Source organism: Choloepus didactylus, chromosome 11, assembly GCF_015220235.1.
Source record: "Choloepus didactylus isolate mChoDid1 chromosome 11, mChoDid1.pri, whole genome shotgun sequence".
Taxonomy (NCBI): domain Eukaryota; kingdom Metazoa; phylum Chordata; class Mammalia; order Pilosa; family Megalonychidae; genus Choloepus; species Choloepus didactylus.
The window spans coordinates 83,990,761-84,011,794 of NC_051317.1; the positions used below are offsets into that span (position 1 = coordinate 83,990,761).

The 21,034-nt window shown below is 38.3% G+C and overlaps 1 protein-coding gene across 2 annotated transcripts in view; it reads left to right on the forward strand.

The window, feature by feature from the left end:
* RAB3C (RAB3C, member RAS oncogene family) overlaps window positions 1-21,034 on the forward strand; it is a 279,178-nt gene that overhangs the window by 228,354 nt on the left and 29,790 nt on the right. For both annotated transcript variants that reach the window (XM_037799456.1, XM_037799455.1), the window contains exon 4: window positions 19,144-19,268. In XM_037799456.1, the coding sequence (XP_037655384.1) occupies window positions 19,144-19,268 (125 nt within the window). The remainder of the gene's footprint in view (window positions 1-19,143; window positions 19,269-21,034) is intronic.

Genomic DNA, 21,034 nt, shown 5'->3' on the forward strand with positions numbered 1-21,034 from the left:
TGGCTGTTCCCTCTGTGGCTTTCTCTCTGTGTCTGAATTTCACTCTGCTTATTGAGAACTCCAGTAATAGGGTTAAGACTCATCCTAATTGAGGTGGGTCACACCGTAACTGAAGTAACCTTATCAAAAGATCTTCCTTACAATGGGTTCACATCCACAAGAATGGATTAGATTTAACAACTTGCTTTTTCTGGGGATCATAGCTCCAAACCACCTCAGGCTCCGAAGATCAGCTCTACGGTACTGAGCAAGGAAAGGGGTCCATGCAGTGGTGAATGGTGGGATGAGGAATTACCGCAACATGGAGAATTTCATTATTGTGTTATAGTATAGGTACATGGTGTTGCAACATAACACGTGAACAGTAGACTATGTTGTATCCATTTGATGTGAAAACCAATAGGATGTCAAAGCACGTGTGTATCTGGCAACCTTGGAGGCAAGGTTAAAGTTAGAATCTAGCCAGTCTCTAACACCCAGGGGTATAAAACTCCCTGGCAACACAGGATATGACTCCCAGGGATGATTCTGGACCCAGCAGCATGGGATTGAGAACATCTTCTTGACCAAAAGGGGGGTGCAAAATGAAACGAAATAAAGCTTCAGTGGCTGAGAGATTTCTAGTGGAGTTGAGAGGTCACTCTGATGGACATTCTTACACACTATATAGATAAGACATTTTAGGTTTTAATGTATTGGAATAGCTCAAAGTAAATACCTGAAACTACCAAACTCCAACCCAGTAGCCTTGACTCTTGACGATTGTATAACAATGTAGATTTGGAGGGGTAACCATATGATTGTGAAAACTTGTGGATCACACTTTATCCAGTGTATAGATGGATGAGTAGAAAAATGGGGACAAAAACTAAATGAAAAACAGGGTGGAATGGGGGGGGTGATTGGGGTGTTCTTTTTTACTTTTATTTTTTATTTTTATTCTGATTCTTTCTGGTGTAAAGGAAATGTTCAAAAATAGATTGGGTGATGAATGCATAACTATATGAAGGCACTGTGAACAGTTGATTGTACACCATAGATGATTGTATGCTATGTGAATATATCTCAATAAAATTGAATTTAATTTAAAAAAATTTAAAAATTTAAATTTAATTTTAAAAAATCTAGCCAAAGACTGGGTTTCTGTGAGGATTTTCGAATTCTAAAATCATGGTGTTCATTTTTATCGGTCTAGAGCATGGTATAATCTCAGCCTCATGGTATGGATAGTTATGAAATTTATGAGACTTTAAATGAATATCTCAAGCCCAGAAAAAGAGTTCTATTTTCTGACCAGGGGTCAATGTTCTGCAGATATAATAACACCAACAGATCATGAGCATCCATTGCTTTACCCTACACTGAACTCCTGAAATGGTACCATGTAACAACTTGTAATTCCAGGGCCACTCTGTCAGGAATCAGCAGAGACTGGCTTGGGATGTAGCAAATCTGCTCCTCAAGTAAATCCTTGGAACTTTAATGCCCTTCAAGCTTTCAGCTTTCTAACAATCACTCCCTTAATGACTGTTACTGACATCATGCCACAGGAAAGAAATATGAGGACATATTATTTTATATTCTTTATAAAAACAGCATCCAAACTGCTTTAATATGGAACATGTAAAAGATTACCATGGCTACATATTGTTCATTTTGAGTGAAGCATTAGCCAAAATTTGTTTCTTAGTGAATTGTTAGTATTACATAACTAAGGGAAATATAATACAAATTTGGAAGGCTTCTGAAACTGTCCGAGGAAAAATAGTATAACAGTGCATTTATTTATACTAAATCAATATGTTCTTTACCTGTACTTCCAAACTCCTGTCACCCACAAAATTCTGAATTAGACAGCTTCTTTTATTCTTGTTGGTAATGGAACCATATTCCTTACTAATGGACCAGTATACATCAGTTCCAGGTTCGAAGAAATGACAAATAGGCACTCTGCCAGATTTCTTTATTGTTTGTGCTTGTGAGACAGCACACACAATGGCTGTGTGTGTGCACTCCCAAAGGGCAGAGAAGTCATGCAGAAACTTCACATACGGAGTTTGCAAAAAGAAATGTCAGCTTGTACCTAATGGCCATGGCTGGTGACATAGTAAAGACAATAACTAGACTGGTAAACTTTAGAAATTTCAAATGGCCTAGAATTAAGTGTTTTCATTTCCTTGGCTGCTCAAGCAAATACATGAAATGAGTCAGGTTAAACAATGGGAATTTATTTGCTCACAGTTTTGAGGCTAAAAGAAAATCCAAATCAGGGAATCATCAAGGCGATATTTCTCCCTGAAAACTGTGGAGTTCTGTGGCTGGCTGCTGACAATCCTTGGTCTTTAGTTTGTCACATGGCAAGGCACATGGCAGCATCTCCTGGTCTCTTTCTTATCTTCTGGGTTCCACTGATGTTCAGCTTCTGGCTGCTCCCTCTGTCTTTTTCTCTCCTGTCTGAATTCCATTCTGCTTATAAAGGACTCTAGTAATAAGATTAAGACCCATGCTGACCAAGGTGGGCCACACCTTAACTGAAGTAACCTCCTTCAAAGGTCCTACTTACAATGAGTGCACACCCATTGTGAATGGCTCAAGTTTAAGAACATGTTTTCTTGGGGTACATACAGCTTCAAACCACCACACTAAGTAATTAATTAATGACTTGACCCATCAGCTGCTGAAAGACTCGTCCTGAAAAGTATTTTCCAGCTTTCTGTGATGGGCTAAGAATCTGCATAAAGATATTGTCCTGGGTGAAGAATATAGCAGTAAGTTGTTAAAGATGAAATTGCATGGGTTTAGTTAAAGAATCCTGTATCAGTTAATATAAAGTTTAAGCTGCTACAACAAAAAGACCCTAAAACACAAGACTAAATGGCACAAGACAGTGTTTTTCCTTCTGTTTAATGGCATAAACTGGAAGGGCGGCCAACCTCCACAAAGTCATGTAGTGGTATGGGCTCCTTGCAACTTGCTGCCCTAATCTTCCCTAGGGTGTTAATCTCTTCTGCATGGTGGAAGCTGGATCACAACCTCAGCCTCATTCCTGCAGAAAAGGGCAAGGGAGGTGGTCCAGGGCAAGCAGGTTCCTCTTAAGCAATTGAGAAGTTCACCCATCCATTCTATTCACATTCCATTGACCAGAGCCCTGTCATATAGCTATATCTAGCTGTGAGGAAGCTGGGGAATGGTGTCTCTAGCTGGTGGCCAGGAAGAAGGAGAAAACTGATTTGGAAGAGACACTTAGCAGTCTACTGCACTTCTGACTATTAAGATTCTTATTCTCTGTAACCAAGACCTGTTTGTAAGAGGATCGTGTTGATACACAATTGAGCTCTCCCAGAGAAACTCAAATAGATTTTTATGTCACCTTAATAAAGTGCTGTGACAATAGTGTTGCTAACATGTTGAAGTGTCAACTCTTTAATATACAGTTTTCTTGAATTAACTGTCTGCTCAGAGTTTATCAGTTACTCGTGTTCCCTTTGTCCTTTCTCACTCTCTTAGTGTTATTTTCAACTCAGATTCTGAGGCTGGAAGCATTAGTCAAACTAGCTCTATTTCTGGGAAAAGTCATCAATGAAATAAAATAAATTCACTGCATTAGGCTAAGAGTCTGGGTTATGCATATTTCCTGATGGGATTATAAGTGTCTTTCTTTTGCTTTTTATTTCAGAGATTATCAAAATGAAAAGTTGCTTTTGGTATCCTGGAATCAGTTGTACTATGACTGCTACTGCTGCTGTGGTGTGCAACAGACTTTCCGTTAAATCTGTGTGTTTCACTATCAGAATTAAATCATTTTTCTTACAAAACCAGCTCTGTATCTGTAAAAGTAAGAACAGATTCGGATTGCCTGTGTCAGACCCACATTTTCATGACCATCCTGCTTTCTGTAAATGATTCAGAACTTTATTAGTGCCTTATCTGCCACATCGTCTCAGGTCGGGTAATTATTGTGCAGTCAAGTTGAAAACAGTAAATCCTCAATGGAAGATAGCTAGAAGACCAGGAAAGTAAGGGCAGCAAGGAAAATGAGTATTAAAAGAATTTAGTCTGTTCTCTGGACCTCTTAAAAATATGAAATTATTATAAACCATTGGAGTCTTTAGCTAATTGTCCTTTCTTTAAATCTGGTTATCTGTCAGTGGATTTCTTCAGCAGGAATTATTGATGGCACGTCTTAGGGGACCAACTTTTTTCCCTTTCATTTCTAGGATGGCTGGCAAAAAGCAATTGACCATCCCTTTTTCTTGCCTTCCTCCGCATTCAAGTATCAGGAGTCCCATGGGTTGTAATTGGTTTTTAAAATCAGAATTCTTCTTTTCTTGTATGTTTTGCATAACTATCACCTTCCCCAGGTCCCTTATCTTGCAGAACCCCAAAGAATTGCTCCTATTCCACTCAGATTTCTTTCTCCTCAAGTAAATTTCCCTGCCAGAGAAGGGGTGAGGCAGGAGATTTGGGGCTGCACATCGAATCACATGGGTTCACAGTTGCTTTCTTATCCCCAAATAGATTTTCGTTTTATTTAGCAACACTGTTAGCACATCTTTAGCACTTTATTAGCAATAAAGGCAAGTTTAGGGAAGAATGTTCATCTAACGCTAGTAGACCTGAATGCCACGGAGGAAAATAATCACTGTACTGTGTGTGTGTGTGTGTGTGTGTGTGTGGTTGCACATGCCAGTGAGGCATCCCAGCACCTTTTCTTGAGAGTAATGTTCATATGTGAGTCCTCAATTAAATTAAGGTAGCATCCCCTTCTTGTAGAAGGTCCTCAGGCTTTTGAGCTGTACAACTCAAGGCAAGATGCATAAACTCCCTTTGCCTCATTTTCCTCAACTGTAAAATAGGAATAACATTGTTTCCATATCATCGGGTTGTTCTGAGTATTAAATGAGACCAAACGTGTAAAATTCTTAGAAAAGCTCTTGGCACATAGTAGGTGCTCAACAAATACTAGCTATTGTGATTACTCTGGGAAGAAGCAAGAACTCAGGCAACAAATGCCTTAGTTTTAGAGTGAGAGGAGGAAGAAGAGACTGAGTGAAAATCTGATTATCTTGGATACATTTAGTATAAAAGGATATTGGAAACTGTGATAAACCATGGGAAGGAAATTGGAAAGTTTAAACCTATTCCAACTGGTCCAGACCTGTGTGGCCCTATGTGACCAGCATGTTGTTGTATAATCTGAGAGATGTCATCCCACCCTCACCCCCCAAATTGTTCTACTCTAAAGAAAAGTCTAATCTCTATGATATTTTGAATATATCTGTTTCACTTTGTCAGTAAAGCAATAGCTGTAACAGGTCAGCTGTTACTTGCTGCCAGGCAATGAAATAAGAATTTTGTGCTTCTTCAAAGCAACCCAAGTAGCTTCCTTGAGTAGCCCAGTATAAAGAGTTCATTTGAACTAACTGCACTCTACCACTCCTACTTTGTAACAAGGTGAAGCGCAAGCTCCCTAGACAAGTGATTATTATAAAGAAATTCCTTGATTCTGTTAGAACAGCATCTCTCAACCATGGCACTATTTACATTTTGGGCCAAATAATTCTTTCTTATGGGCAACTGTCCTGTGCTTTGCAGGATATTTAGCAACATAGTGGTCTCTACTCACTAGATGCCAGTAAACAGCTCTTTCCCCATGTCATGAAAATAAAAAATGTCTCCAGACATTGTCAAACATCTCCTGGTGAACAAAAGCACACCCAGTCAAGAGCTATTGTGTTAGAATCACTGACTGGAAAGTCATTGGTTGTGTTTTTCAGGCAGAAGAATGTGCCAAATGAATGATGCTTTCATTCAGAGAAACATTGGCCCATGCTCACTCAAGTAAATCAAGGCTTCCATCTCACTAGACTCATTGGGCATGAATCAGTCACCCCATATGCCAGTATCAATGGCTGGTGGGTGGTGGGGGAAGAAGCACCAGCATAAAGGAGCAATGGGAGGTGCATCCATGACTTGACAAGATTTGATAAGTGGCATTTTTCAACCAACCAGAATGACCTAGTAGTGATGACAGCACCTCTTTTCCTCTGCAGAATGGGGAATAAAGGGAATATATGCTTGAATATTACAGTAGCCATTTTTCCTCTAGAAAGGGTTACTTTGATTAACATCTCAAATTTTTCACTGATAGTAGGTATGTGAATCCACTAGATACTTGCTGCTTCTTGCTTTCTCTGGTGTGACATGCTTTTTAAGACAGTAGACAGCATGCCAAACCAAGGTGTCTGCTGGATGGTCACTGCAGGTGGGGAGTGGGACCTTTTTGATTGATGAAGTTCTATGCCCCTCTAGAAAACCCGCCACCATTGACTGCACTCATTTTCAAGTCTCAAGGTAGGCATGGGGCAAATGATAATTTAGGGAGTTTTCAACAGAGCCTGAAATTCTTATCTTGCTTGTCCCTACCTAATGCTAACTTTGAAAAATGCTAAGATTCGAGGGTCATGTGTTTCTCATTTTTTAGTTTGTGTTTCTACTAAGCTTTTTTTTTTTCTGAGAAAAAGAACTCTCAAAACTAGAAATCTCATTTTCTTTCATCAAAGGTCTACCTCAAAGGAGGCTCCAGGCACAGATTCTTCAGTGACATTTTGAAGCCAAAAGTACTTTTTCCAGAGAGAGCCAATAATTCTCCATGAATGTGCTTCTATTATTTTCTTATCTGAGAAGAAAAAAAAATTTGGGTTGAAAATTAAATATTTCAAATTCAAAATAAGTCATTTTGCCCCCACAAAATTTAATACTTCTTCCATTCATATGCAGTGTTCTAGCTACAGTGAATATCAACATTCCCTGGGTATCATATACTATCATTTTCTTGGGCTTTGTCCTTGCTGTTCCCTATGCTGCTAACATTATTATTATTATTGTTATTATTATTATTATTATTATTATTATTATTATTATTTTGCTAGAAAAGCTAGTGAACTTGTCTTCTCATATTAAAGCAAGTGCATTGAATTTACTAGAAAGCCATGACCACTGAGGATGGGACGTAGAATTAGGGTTGGTCAGATATTTGCTTTGCAAATAGAAATTTTATGATCCTGATTGTTGAAGTCAAGAGAGCAGAAGAATTAATGATGTTACTAACATAAGGGAAGTTTTAGCATCCTCTGGTTTCAAGTATTATAATAAAGAGGCCGGTCCAAATAAAACCAGACGACAAATAAGAAAGAGAGTATCCTCCATGTAGCAGAAAATAATTCAGTGAACAAAAAGCTTTTAAAAAAGGCTAGGTTTAAGTCAATCAAATACAAATTAAATATGAGTAGCATCTCTTCAAAGTAATTCTATTATTCATCTCATTATAAATTACTTGATTGTGTTACAAGTCAAAGAAATGGGAAATTGAAAAGAACTCGTGGGCCACTTAATCTAGTGACCTGTCAGCATGAGATTTGTCTTATGGATTTACTTACCAGATCAGCCTCAAATAATGAAGGAGGAAAATATTTCAATGATTTGATTGAAATGTTAGTTTAATTTCCTAAGACAAAGATCCAGTTTTTTTGTCTTTAATTCCATTTTTGAGCTCTTGGTTTTCTCCTTTGGAATCAGGCAAGAATGTTTATTCTTTTTGCAGCTCTCCTCTGTGTACTGGGTTGTCAAATTCTAAAGAAATGCTGTATCATGTTTTGTCATTTTACAATTCATTTGTTTTGCCCAAAGCCAGCTAAAGGTATTTCAAATATCTCTGTAAAGGCTAGAGTTTTAGAATTTTGACTAAATTGCATTTGCTTAACATAGCCTGTTATTTTTCTACATTTAGTATTATTCAATTCTTATAATTTCATTTTTCTCTTCTCTTTTTCTTTTTACTGTTTTGGATAGCACACAATACACAGTAGCTACAAAATAGTATACAGCCTTTTTCACAGCTGATAACACATATACACTAAGCTAAATTTGTTTTTTCTGGAGTTGATAAATTACAATGGAAAAGCCTCTTTTTACATTAATTTTATTATTTTCTGTTATTCCATCCCACACGATTTGTAGCAAATGAAGCCTCCACAAGAGTTATAGACTTCAAGCAGCCTACACTTTTGGAGCTACAAAATTGTGTCTTGTTTTATTTCCTGAAAGGAAAACTATCAAATGTTAACATAGTTTATCAAAGAGGGTTCAGAAAACAGAACTTGGCCAGGTCATTCAATACCAGGAATTTGATCCAAGATAACTAGGGGCAATGAGACCACCCAGAGATCATCTACCCTCAGGTTTGAGGGGCCAAGCAAGGAGGTGGTGTTACTAAAGCCCAGGAGCTGGGCGACTTACGTTGGGGCTGTTGCCCCTCCCAGAGAGGGAGAGAAACGCTCCACTTCTACTCCCCCTCCTTCCCGCCAGTCTCACCAGTGTCTCCCATTAGAAACCAGATGTCAAGGAAACCTGGGAAACATGGGGTGCCAGGGTCAGCCTCCTGCCATAGAGAGCACAGCAGGGGAAGGACAAGAAACAGATCCAGGAGCAAATAGGCAAGTGACTGATGCTTCTGAAAAATACAGATCAAGAAATGGGAAGTGCTTCTATTGGCATAAAAAACTAAAGTCCTTCATCTGCTTCTTGTGTGTGTGTGTGTCTGTGTATGTGCAGCACACACGCATGCTTTCTTAGAAATTACTTTCTTTTGGTTTTGTTTTAAATTGAGATGTGATTATTACTAGTTAATACAATCTTTGCAAGAACTGTGGTAATACTGGAAAATTTCTTCTAAAACAGGAATAGAAGGGCATTTGCATACTTCAAGAATGTATGTTAAATATATATACAAGATGCATGTTCTTTTAGTTGATATATCGCTCTTACCCTTAATTTGTAGCTTTCCTCACTTATTTTAGTGGTGGATTTCTGAATTTGTTCCCACGAAAATGGGGTAACCCTAACCTTATGTGCCTCCAAGGAATATAATATTTACATCAATAGTTCTGATCATACAGAGACACAATACAACCATACATGGGTTGGCAGGCAGTTATGTCATTTAATTCCTGGTTTCTCTTTGTTGTCCAGAAGAGTGATACTTGTTTTTTCCTTTCTTTATTGCGTAGAAGGAGAGAGAAGTCCAATTGTTCCTGGTTGGCAAGAGTCAGGATGTCCCTCTCTCATGTGTTTCTTGTTAACTTAAGGGGACACTGGAGGAATTCAATCCTACTCTCATGATTGTGTTTCTCACTCCAAGCTCTCCCATAGGTCTCTACTAGCACTGATTCCTCTGGTGATCATTCCTAATATCCCATCAGGAAGTTTGAGGTGTCTGCTGTGGTCCTTACATGATAAAGTGGTTATTGCCTTTTCTCAAATGCAGGTTCCCTAGTCAGTCTAAATACATGCTTTCCTGCCATCAGCTGTTAATGTTAAGTTGTTATGGTTAATTTAAAAAAAAAAAAAAGGTAAAATCAGAACTTTCACCCAAATATAAAATAAACACATGCCAAATTTTATTTAACTCATTAATTGATGGAACCAGTAATTCCATTCGGTCAAAGGAATATTCACAGAACATACATGGTGAGGCAATTAGGAATGCTGAAGCAAATTTCCAAATAGATGCAAAGCAGGTCAATCTCCATCAGGCAATAATCAATTACCTTCCACTAGACCAAATTAATTTGCCATTCTATGGACCAGAGCTCATCTGTATTACTACTAGTTTTCTACCATGTACAGAGTTAGAAAATAGCTCAGAGATAATGAAAGGCAGGGATAACTTGGAAAAGTGTGCTAGACAAGACCTCCAGTAATCATTTTTGCCTGCTTCGCAGTCTTTCACAATTTTTTCCTGACAGTTGGATCTCAAAAGACTAGTGTGGGAGGAACAGAGGATATAACTATATTCGATTCACTCATTTCCCCACCTGGAGAGAAGGCTTTACAGTTTTAAGTTTCAAAAGGCAGAAAGGAAAATTTCTCCTTTCCCTTTCTTTATCTCCTCTTAATATCTGCTTTTCTTTTGCCTGCAGCTCCGTCTTTCAAAGTCCCACAAAGGAGTGAAGAAATTCCCTCCTCTTCAGTCCTCTCCTAATATCTTGCAAACTTCAGTGCTCAAGCTTTAGCTGAATGTGAGTGAAATTTCTCTGCTCGGCCACTGGGGCCATGAAAGGGAATCACACGGTTCTGATATGCCTAGTGAAGGCAAAGCAGATGCTAGATTCTGAGTCCAGTTTTCCCTTCAGCAAGAGCTGCCTTACTACCTTACCGTTAACCTGAGAAGCAAGCACATCCTTTCAAAAAGACCATTAATTCCCCAGGGACAACATAATCTCTAATTTTAGAAAAGGATATTTTTATTAACACGACTTTACCTTGTGAGAGAATACTTCACACATTCTAGAGCTAGGGAACATCTGACCATTTTCTGGATCAGACGTCCATTCCTCTCACTTGAAGGGGCTCTCTCTTTGTTGTATAGAAGAGTGATACTTGTTTTTTCCTTTGTTTCTTGCATAGAAGGAGAGAGAAGTCCAATTGTTCCTACCATACATATGGTTTTAAAAAAATAGACAGAATTTAGCATTTTATTCACTCAAATCAGAAATTGTAAGAGGAGCATGATGGAAGCAAATTTAAGGTTGGATTTATACTAATGAAGGAAAATCAGATGTGGTGCAAAGTGGATCTAGTACCCCAGGAATCAAGAAGACTGATTCTTGAGCTATTGAAATAAATTCTCAGTATTGGCAGTCAGCAGCGGACCTACTGCAGACAAGCAGATCAAACAGATCCTTCAGGCACATCCAGTTCTGTTCATTCCTGCACATGGCCAAATGTCATTACTGTTTTTATGAAGAATCTCTTTGGTTTCCCCCTTGAGACATATTATTTTTTATTTTTAAAAGATAAATAATATTTAGCTTATGAATTTCTTACCAAGTTTCATGTTCAATAGAGTATAGTCACTTGTTTTCCCTGTGAAGCTATATGTTGTAGAAAAACAGTCACTGGGAGCCTTGGGATATGAGCCCACAACTAACACTAGTTAGTTGTGTCATCTTAGCCAGGTCACTTCACATCTTGAGTCGCAGCCTTGTCATCTAAAAGTGGAGTGGAACGAGGTCCTCTCCAAAGCAACTATTCTATGATGTTGAGGTACTAAGCTGCTTCCTGAGGTATTGTCAACCTGACTAATGGTGCTGGAGCAGAAGGGAAAATGACTCCTCCAGTCAGGAATGAACAGCTAGTCACAAAAGTGGCTGTTGAAGGTATGGAGGGGGCCAACACTTGCCTTCCCCTACCACAGACACTGTCAGGGTATAAAAGGCCATGAGAACTATGACATCAACATATCCTAAAGGGGGTGCAAGGAGGCCTTGACGTCATATAAGATTCTGGTGATTCTCCTCCCATGCTATTTTTATTTTATGCTTATATTCTAAATTACCTGAACGTCTTAGCCATTCTTGCCACATTCAATCTATCATTCATTCATCTACTTAGTTCAAAATTACTGATTGAGCACCTTGTATGTACTAGACATGTTGCTAAATGCTGCACATACAGTGGAGAACAAAATGGTCAAGTTCCCTGTCCTCAGAGAACCTATAGTCCAGGGTGGGATATGGACAGGTGAAATGGTCACGGTGAGCAGCATACAGGTTATATGTGGGTCCAAATGAACGACACCTAATCCAAAGGAAAGATGGTGCTGAAACAAGATGGAAGAGATTGAGAGAACCTGACACATTGGGGATAACAGTGTTTTAGACAGAAAGCACATGTGATAGTTACAAGTAGATTTCTTGTTGAGTTAATAAAGCTTAAATTATTGGTGTACTGGTAAACGGGCTCCTTGAAAAACAAGGAAAAAAAAAACAAAGAAAAATGTGACTGTTAGCATTTGCTAATTTCCATGGTATGTTGGTATGTGCCCCACAAAAAGCATGTTCTTAAGCTAATCTATTCCCTGTGGGTGTGGACCCATTGTAAGTAGGACCTTTTGAGAAGACTACTTCAGTTAAGGTATGACCCACCTCATTTAGGATGGGACTTAATCCTATTCCTGGAGACCTGAGAGAGAGAGAGAGAGAGAGAGAGCCATGGAAGCAAAAAGCTTTAAAGCATCAAAACCTGGAAGAGAAGGAAAGACCAGCAGACACTGCCATGTGCTTTGCCATATGACAGAGGAGCCCAGGATCACCAGCAGCCAGTCTTCAGGAAGAAAGCATTGCCTTGATGATGACTTGATTTGGACATTTTCTCAGCCTCAAAACAGTAAGCTAATAAATTCCCAGTGTTCAAGCCAGCCCATTTCATGGTATCTGCTTTAAGCAGCCTAGGAAACTAAAACATACAGTGTGAATACTCCCATCATGGTTGATTTCAAGCTACAGGCAGTTTAACCACCAATTTGCAAAAGTGCTGAATATTTATAATCAGCTCTTACTAGCCATCACTGCCTGCCCAGCATACCACTGCTAAGCAGCCTTGGGCCCCTTACTTGCACAAGTCCCTTCAAAGTGACTTAGAGTTCCTTCAGAAGCACGCTCCTAAATGGAAATTTGGGAAGTGCAGGAAGTACCCATAGTGGGTGAGGAAATAAAACAAGAAAGGGAAGGCAGATAATAAAAGGTTTTTTTTTTCAAGCCATCTACCATGGAGGGTATAATCAGAGCTTAATCCTGCTTCCTGGTTCTGTAAAACGGTACATAGCACATCTCAGAGTTGTCCTACTTCAGTAACGAAGGACCTGGGGCATTTATACACCAGCTCCTGTCAGTCATTGGCTGAGGTCTGCTCCTGGAGATTGTTACTGCTCTATCGTATTTGGTCTTCCCTGAATGGGAAGAGCGGCTTGTGTAATTTTGGAGAAAACTGTCAAGCAAAGAGATGCATCTACTAGCAGTTAGAAGTCAGCCAGTCAGCACAGAATTGGTAAAACCTGGAAGATGTGGGTAGACCACAAATAGCATCTGCTTCAAAATGCCCTGTACCTAAGTTTGAATCTTTAATTTTGTAATTTTTTCTCTGAAATTGGGCCTTCAAATATTTATTAATTTTAGGGCTCACAAAACATGGAATGGAACTACCCTTAGTAATAGCCCCTGCATGTTGAAAATTGTGGCATATATGGGTAAGTCAATGAAACTCAGTAAGGCTATATCAGAGATGGGAGAAGGGAGGCCAGCAAGAGAAGAAGCTTGAAATGTGAACAAAGGCCATATGACGGGTGTTCTGTTAAACTGGATTCTCCTAGGGCTGGCTGAGGTCTGCTGGTCTCTGCAGTCGGGCCTCTTATGGCATCTCATTCCTGTGGTCTCCTTTCTGGGATGGGCTCTTCTCATGATGAAACAAAAGGACAAGAGGGCTGGTGGAAACCCACAGTGCCTCTGAAGGCATCGCTTACAAGGAGTGCACGTCATGTTCTTCACCTTCCATTGACTGAAGCAATTCAGTTGGCTAAGTCCAAAGTCACGAGGACGGGGAAATATAGTCTACCTACAGGGAAGAAAGTGATGACTGAATGAAGACAGTAATAAAATCTATCATAAGATTTTCACCATAGGTAAATAAGAGTTTTCTGGGGGTAGTGAGGTTTCTGATAATTTTTATTTTTCCTTGTGTGTTTCTGTATTAGAATTTTCAATGGGAATGTAGCAATCTTTCCAAAAAATGTAAAGCTATTTCTTTAAATAATAAAAAATGATACCAAATATTGAAGAACATTTATTTGAGGATATATATTTTTTAATTTTCTTTTTCACCTCCTTTGATAAAGGAGATAATGTACATATAAAAAACCTTGCTTATCCACTTTTTGAAACTACCTGTTAGCAGGTATGGCATATGTAAATCATTGGGTTTTATTGTGTTCCTATTTCTGATTCTTTACTACTGTTCTCTCATTATAAAAGTTCTTTTTGTATGCATCATTGTAAACTACCTTCAAATATTTTTTGGTCTTAGAAGGAAACAAAGAAACAGATTATTTTAAAACTAAAAAAAAAAAAAAAAGAAAAATAGAGGGAAGGGGGTTCAAATCGGTGATGCTCAGACCTGGTTGCACATACAAAACACCTGGGAGGATTAATTTTTTGATACCTGTGACGAAGCCCCTAGAGGTTCTGATTTAATTGTTCTCATTGGGGTAATTTTTAAAAGCCCTCCAAGGGTTGAGAAAAATTGAATGAATAAATGATTAAATTAGTGAAAAAAACTAACAGAAGGATCGATCCTATTGATGAGCAGTAGCAGGTTGGGAAGTTTCCTTACAAACTTAAAGTATACTGAGATGTTGATAAGTGTGGCTTGTTGAAGAGAATAAGGAAAATGGATGCAGTGGAAAGAAATTAACTTCCAAAATTAAGGAAAGAACTGCTGTTAAGAACTGTTTGACCTTGACTAGATGAGAAAGTGAGTCACATTTTCTCTGATACTTCATTTTTTCCCAGGTTCAGCCCAAAATCAGATCCTAGGAGAGCAATTTGTTTTCAGAGTCACTAAGGTGCGTTTTATGCACTGATTTTCAGAACAAAATGATTAGCAAGTGTCCATTCTCTACAAAAAGAGGTTGATTTCATAGAAAATTACATATACACCTGGGATAGGGGAGAAGGAATAGAGCTAGTTGAGGAATTTGGTTTGTTAGTTTGCAACTCTCCAGACATAAATTACTTTATTCTGTGCAGAGAAAATTCACTTACTTACATGTAAAATACCTAAAACTCTTTCTGTCTCCCTTTGTCCCATTCCAGCTTTTCTGAAACGCTCCTCTTTCATATTGGACTAGAACTGAAATGGAGATAAATTATGCTTTCCTCCTTGTCTCCCTCCCTCCCTCTTTCTCTGTCTCTCTCTTTCTCTCTCTCTCTCTCTCTCTCTCTCTCTCTCATATAAGTCTCACTTATCAACATCTCAGTATATTTTGTTTGTTTGTGTGTGTGTGTGTGTGTGTGTGTGTGTATAGCAAGAGCGAGCACATGCTTGTTTTAACTAAATGACAAATAAATAACAGATTTTTTGGTAGTTTTGATCTGGTACCAGTAAGGTCTGAGTTAACTGCCATTTGCAGAGTAACCATGGTGACCAACATATTGCACTGAATCCATTAATTTTGAGGAGATTAACAGTAAATCCCAAAGGATCTTTGCAATGTTTCAGAAATAAATCATCTTTTCACATGTATATTATTTGGTGACAACCACCCTCTTTAAATGTGTATCTCTAACCAACAAAGAAATAAGACAGTCCTTCTAATGAGGTGTTTAGAAACCCCTCCCCCAAATAAGAAATTTTACTAAATACAGCAAATGACCAAAAGGTATAGACATAGAATTTCCACATGGAAAGGAAGATTTTATTCAACAGACATTTGTCAGACTCCTAACAGACACACCAGAGGAAAGCCATTTACTCCCATTTAGAAATTTACCTCTTTAGAATCTCAGCCTGGAGAATTGAATTGGAAACAAAATTTGAGGTGCTGTGATGAAAAAATATTCCCATAATTATTTAGGTTATAGGAATTAGAAAGGATGAGTTAAGTTGAATTTAGGCAGCTGGCTGCTGAAACCGGGACTAAGAATGTGTTCTGTTTGCTGTAACTTAGAGAATACAGTACTGTCGCACATAAAACCACATTTGTTTTTACAACAGCCCAGACAGTTAAGTAGATTTTACAGATCCAAGAATTTCTATGAATCCCAAGCATAAGAAAATACAGAAATGCATATCATAATCAAATTGCTGAAAACCAGTAATAAATAATCAGTGATAGACAAGCAGCCAGAGGAACAATAATAAAGATTCAGTAGATTTCTTGTTGGAAAAAATTCTAGCAAGGAGACAGTGAAACATTTTTAAAGTACTGAAAGGAAAATGAAACTGTCAATCTAAAATTTTATACCCAGTACCAATGTCTTTCAAAAATGAAGGCAAAATAAAGACTATTTTGGACATAGGAAGCTGAGAGAATTTACTGCTTGTTGACTCACGATACAAGAAGTATTAAAAGAATTATTTCAGTCAGAAGGGAAATTATACCAGGGGTAAATATGAATCTAACAAAGGAATGAAGAGCACCAAAAATAGTAACTACTTGGGTCAAAAGTCTTTGAGTATGCAGAAAGGAGTATAAACTTAATATTAGTGGCCCAATACTCATTTTGGAGGAATGACCACCACTTCATATTTTCTTGCAAAGCAACAACATAGTGCTCTACAGGATCTAGGACGAGAAGATACACACAAGCAGAAATGGCAGGCTAACTTTTATTATTGAGACAGGCATGAAATGATGGTCTGTCATTCACTAAGAAAGGCAACTGAAGGCAAGAGAAATTGCTAAGTCCCTCAGAATACATAAAAGGAATTTCAAAGCTAAAAGAAGCTGATGTGACTGATGAGTGTGTATAGTAGGACTACTGTTTAAAGCACTGTTGTCATAGTTTAATTAGCTGCATCTTTTTATTCTTAGTGGTTCATAAAACAATATTCATCTTATAATTGATGGCTTCTTAGAGTCTATGATATATGGTAATTCCTGAATTAAAAGACACATGATGTTCTTACCCCCTCTTACTGATGATGGGACTGTACCTGAAGCTACTCGCACTGCTCTGTTGAAGTGAACAACAGGAAACAAACGAGAGCCAAACACTGAGCATTTGCACCCTTGATCCCCATCATAAAACTAACCATCTCTAACAGCAAATTCATCTTCTGTTCATCTCCACAAAAATTCCGCACACCAGAATTCTTATTTGAATAAAAATTAACATTGTCTCCATTGGTTCACTAAGCTTTCAAGATACTGGTTCTTTATAAAACCCTGATAATATGTATAAAATATGTAGGACATTTATGGAGGTTACATTAAACTATTTCTTATATAAAAACAAATGGAAAGGGGGATGGTTCAGATGTAACCATGGCAAAAAAAAATGTATGCTCTTCTTTTCACATACTTTTATATATTGTTAGGGAATGGGGAAAGTTGTGTATGCATAAATGTGTATTCAATTGCAGTATCCCAAGACCCAGTGGGTTATTTTTCACTAGAGCGGAGATCCTGAAACATGTTTAATGGCAGGGGCAAGCATTCAGATAACTTTATTAAAGGATACAAATCAGCCAGCGGGTGCTGAGCTATGTACCTTCCTTGCCTTCAGAAAGATACACTGTGTCATTTACATCTATCCCCAACCCCTTCCTTCACAACTGACTCTCCTTTGTCTTCCATGCCACTAACCTCTTTCTACGTATCTGATTTCTAGCTGTGCCACCAGGCCTAGAACTTTCTCCATTAACATAGGGTCTCTCTACCTAGGGCCTTTCCCAGCACAGACCTGAATCTGATCTACAAGACCTATAGGAACAAAGGAATAATAATAATTATTATTATTATTATTGCATGAGGAAATCTGACCAGATTTGAATGTCTTTAAAAGAACCTTTGAAATTTATTTGTATAACTATGTTAACATGAATTTAAGATACATCCATGCGTAGGGTATTTTTCACACCTTAATTCACTATGAGTTAATCATTGTTCATGTGCCCCACACATAAGATGAGGTTAGGAAAAAGTGTAGAGTTTAGAATTTCTGCCTTTTTTCCCCAATCCATGGATACATGCTGAATTTCACCGTCACTAGAGGAAAACATTATTAACTAAGGAATCAGAATTAGGAAGGTGACATCCTTCATATTTTTTCTGATAAAATATGCTGGGCCTCATAGCTGTCCAGGTGCAACCAACAGTACGTTTAACCAAATGCTTTGATCTCATTTTAAAACTCATACTTGGTTCAGCGGAACACTCTGAAATAAAACCCTGTCTGCCTCTAGCTCTCTTCTTTCTTCTTGGGAGGGAGAAACTGATTGCATTTCATTGAAAGCTCTCCTGCTGCAGTTTACAGCTATTTGCTTTCATTCTTTCTTCAAGTTGAGAACAGCTCATCACTACTCTCTGTTTAATAATCCTCGATGACTTGGCAACTGTTTGTAAAACCATTCCCAAGTTTCTCTTTTCTGAACTTTACAAATCAATTCCTATATAAACTTTCATCATTTGTTTAGCTTTTCGACATTTTGATAATGCTCTCCTGACCAGCCATCGGGTAATATATCTTTCCAAGAAATCTTAATCTGTTGTTCCCAAATATATGAGAGGATTACAGAACATGGTTTCCTTTCAGCCTCCTCTCTGAGATAATAATATGTGCCCTCAAAATTTACTTTTCAAATTTTTAATAAGTAGTTTGGAAATGTGTTTGAGAGTACAGGCTTTGGAGCCACATTCCCTGGATTTGATTCCCAGATCTGCCATGTACTAGCTGAGTGAGAATGCACAAATTTTTTCACCTCTCTATGCCTTATTGTCCTCAACTGTAAAATAGGAGCAGTAATATCCCCATTGAGTTATTGTAATGGCTAAATTATTTTTTAACATATATCAAGTGTTTAGAATACCTGCAAGGATTAGTTATTATAATTATTATCTAAGTTTCAAAATCAGAAGTAAGCTATATGTCCATAATCCATACTGGAAGCATATTCTGAATTCTAAATGTAGTGTTTATAGTACTTAAAATGCATCCCATTGTATTGTAATCAGGATGCAAATTAGCCTGAAAATTTTTCTCTTAAAAATGTAAAGCATAAGCATACTAGTTTTATGATTATTTTTAAAAACTGTTATTACCCCCAGATTTCCTGAGTCCCAGTTTCCTTAACCACTTATTGTTGTTGCAATTAGGAAAAAACTATGTTTTGTGTGAGGGGTTGTAAAAGGGTTACTAACCATCTCAGTTGATCTGGACCTTAGGGATTTCCCAGGACATAGGATTTTTACTGACAAAAACCGGGAAAGTCTTGGACAAACCAAGACAGATTTTACCCTAGCTGTAAAGGTACTAGACAACATGGGGGAGGCGGGGGAGAAACAATCATATTATTATCCTTATCAAATACAAGGAATTTTAAATACACCACTGTTCTCTTGATTTTTTGATGCATACAATCCCTGATGAGTATCTGAAGGGTGAAATTGCAATGAATAAATAATTCTAAATGTCAGGAGTCTGGGCTTCATTTTTTGTATTATAGTCTCTGAGATGTATTTCTTCTCTTCATTTTATGCTGTTCTACTTTCCTCTGATTTGTTTCCTGCTTGTTCTTTTTCTTTAGGTCAACTCAAATCAAAACGTACTCTTGGGATAATGCCCAGGTTATCCTGGTTGGGAACAAGTGTGACATGGAAGATGAGCGGGTCATCTCAACCGAGAGAGGCCAACATTTAGGAGAACAGCTTGGTAAGAAACAAATTAATGGGAAAGTGTGTTTGGTAATTATTTGTAACACTGTACAGAGTCCTAGTTAATTGCCAGAGTGGGATGAATTAGAATCTGTTTGTCAACCCTGGCAGTGAAAAGCAACACAACCTCCTAAGAAGTGTTAAGTGCATTTTCTTCCCACCTTCTCGTAGCATCATTGGAATTAAAGCACAATTATCAGAACAAAAAATAACAGCCAGAATTTAGTTCAAATTCTTATGCCACAAGAAACACAGGTTATGCCTTGCTCACTATTTCTTTGGTTTCCTCTCCATACACAAAGTTTTGCACTGAGCAAGCATTTTCTTTTATTGTGTGATTGTAGCTGTTCTCAAGTTTCTACCGGAGAAGGGTAATATGGCACAGAATAAGTCACATTCTAGATTTAGGTTCTAGGGATACCACTGACAAGCCCTGTTGCTGTTACAAACCTCTAGGCTCAATCTCCCCATCTCTCAAGAATGAGTATCATAACCACGCCTGCTTCATCAGGTCCTTGCAGATAAGATCAAATGGGAAAATAGACATGAGAGAGCTTTAGAAATGCCAAACCTCTTTCAAAAACAAAATAATGTGTCTAAAGAGTAGTGTTTCAGTGCAAAGGAGGGAATCATGATTTAATTCATTCAAGACATTTTTATTGAACTCCTATTATATGCCCTGCACTCTACCAGACATCATGGGGGATACAAACAAGTGTGATCCACAGTCTCCCTTGACTCAAGGAGCTCTCAATCAATATATACATGAGAGCAGAAATAATAAGATAAAAGCAGGATAATGAGGAGATGATCAGGTAGGAGGCAGAAGCCAAGAGGAAAGCAGCAGGAAGACAGGAAGAGGGGGGCAGACACAGGGAGAGAGAGAACATTTCTGGAAGGAGGAAGGTGTGGGTGTGGAGTGGGACGGGAGGAAGATAGAGAACAATGCAGAGGGAATACCGAGAGAGATAATGTGCCAAGTGAGCAGTACAGCCAGGAAGAGGTGAGTAATGGGAAGAGATAGAGATCACTGTGGGTTAAATGACAAGATAAGGCTTGACTGGTCCCCGAGGAGAGTAGAATTTGAAAACCACAAAAAGGAGGATAAGCAGTGTGAGTAAACGGCACACTGGAGGGAGGAAATTGCCATAAGCATAAATTGAGGGGACATTGAGTAGAAAAGTTGGAACATGGCATAATGTTGCAGAAGTCAGGAGTGGACTTGTGAACAATTCCAGCCCCAGAGGCAAGGAGCTGTAATTCTTTTTTTCTGTAGACAGCAGAGAATATTGAAGGATTCTTAACAGGAAAAAAATCTGATTTTCCCAACCTTATTGACCAGGACTGACGTACAAAAAATACATTCTACCTGAAACCCAGTATACACATAAATATCTAGAGAATGAAACAACAGTTTTCATGAAACATATTTACCTTACTAAATGAAGTGCATGCTATTTTCTATTTTGTTCTCTCTTTTGCTTTTTTAACAATGGTCTCAACCCTCTAAATTGATTCCAATACCAGTAATGGGTCTCTACCGGCATTTTAAATGCACTGCTGTAAAGGGTGTGCTTTGGGGATTGATCTGCTGGTGGCATGCAGTATGGGTCAGAGAAGTAGAAACCCTCCCAGTGGGTCACTCTGTGCTTAGCAGTCTCTTTATTGACCTGTGCTTCATTCACTCTGAGAGCTTGGCTGTTTTTCATGAGGTTAATGAGCTCATTGGTCTAACTGCTGTCGCCTGATGACCACCAGAACCCT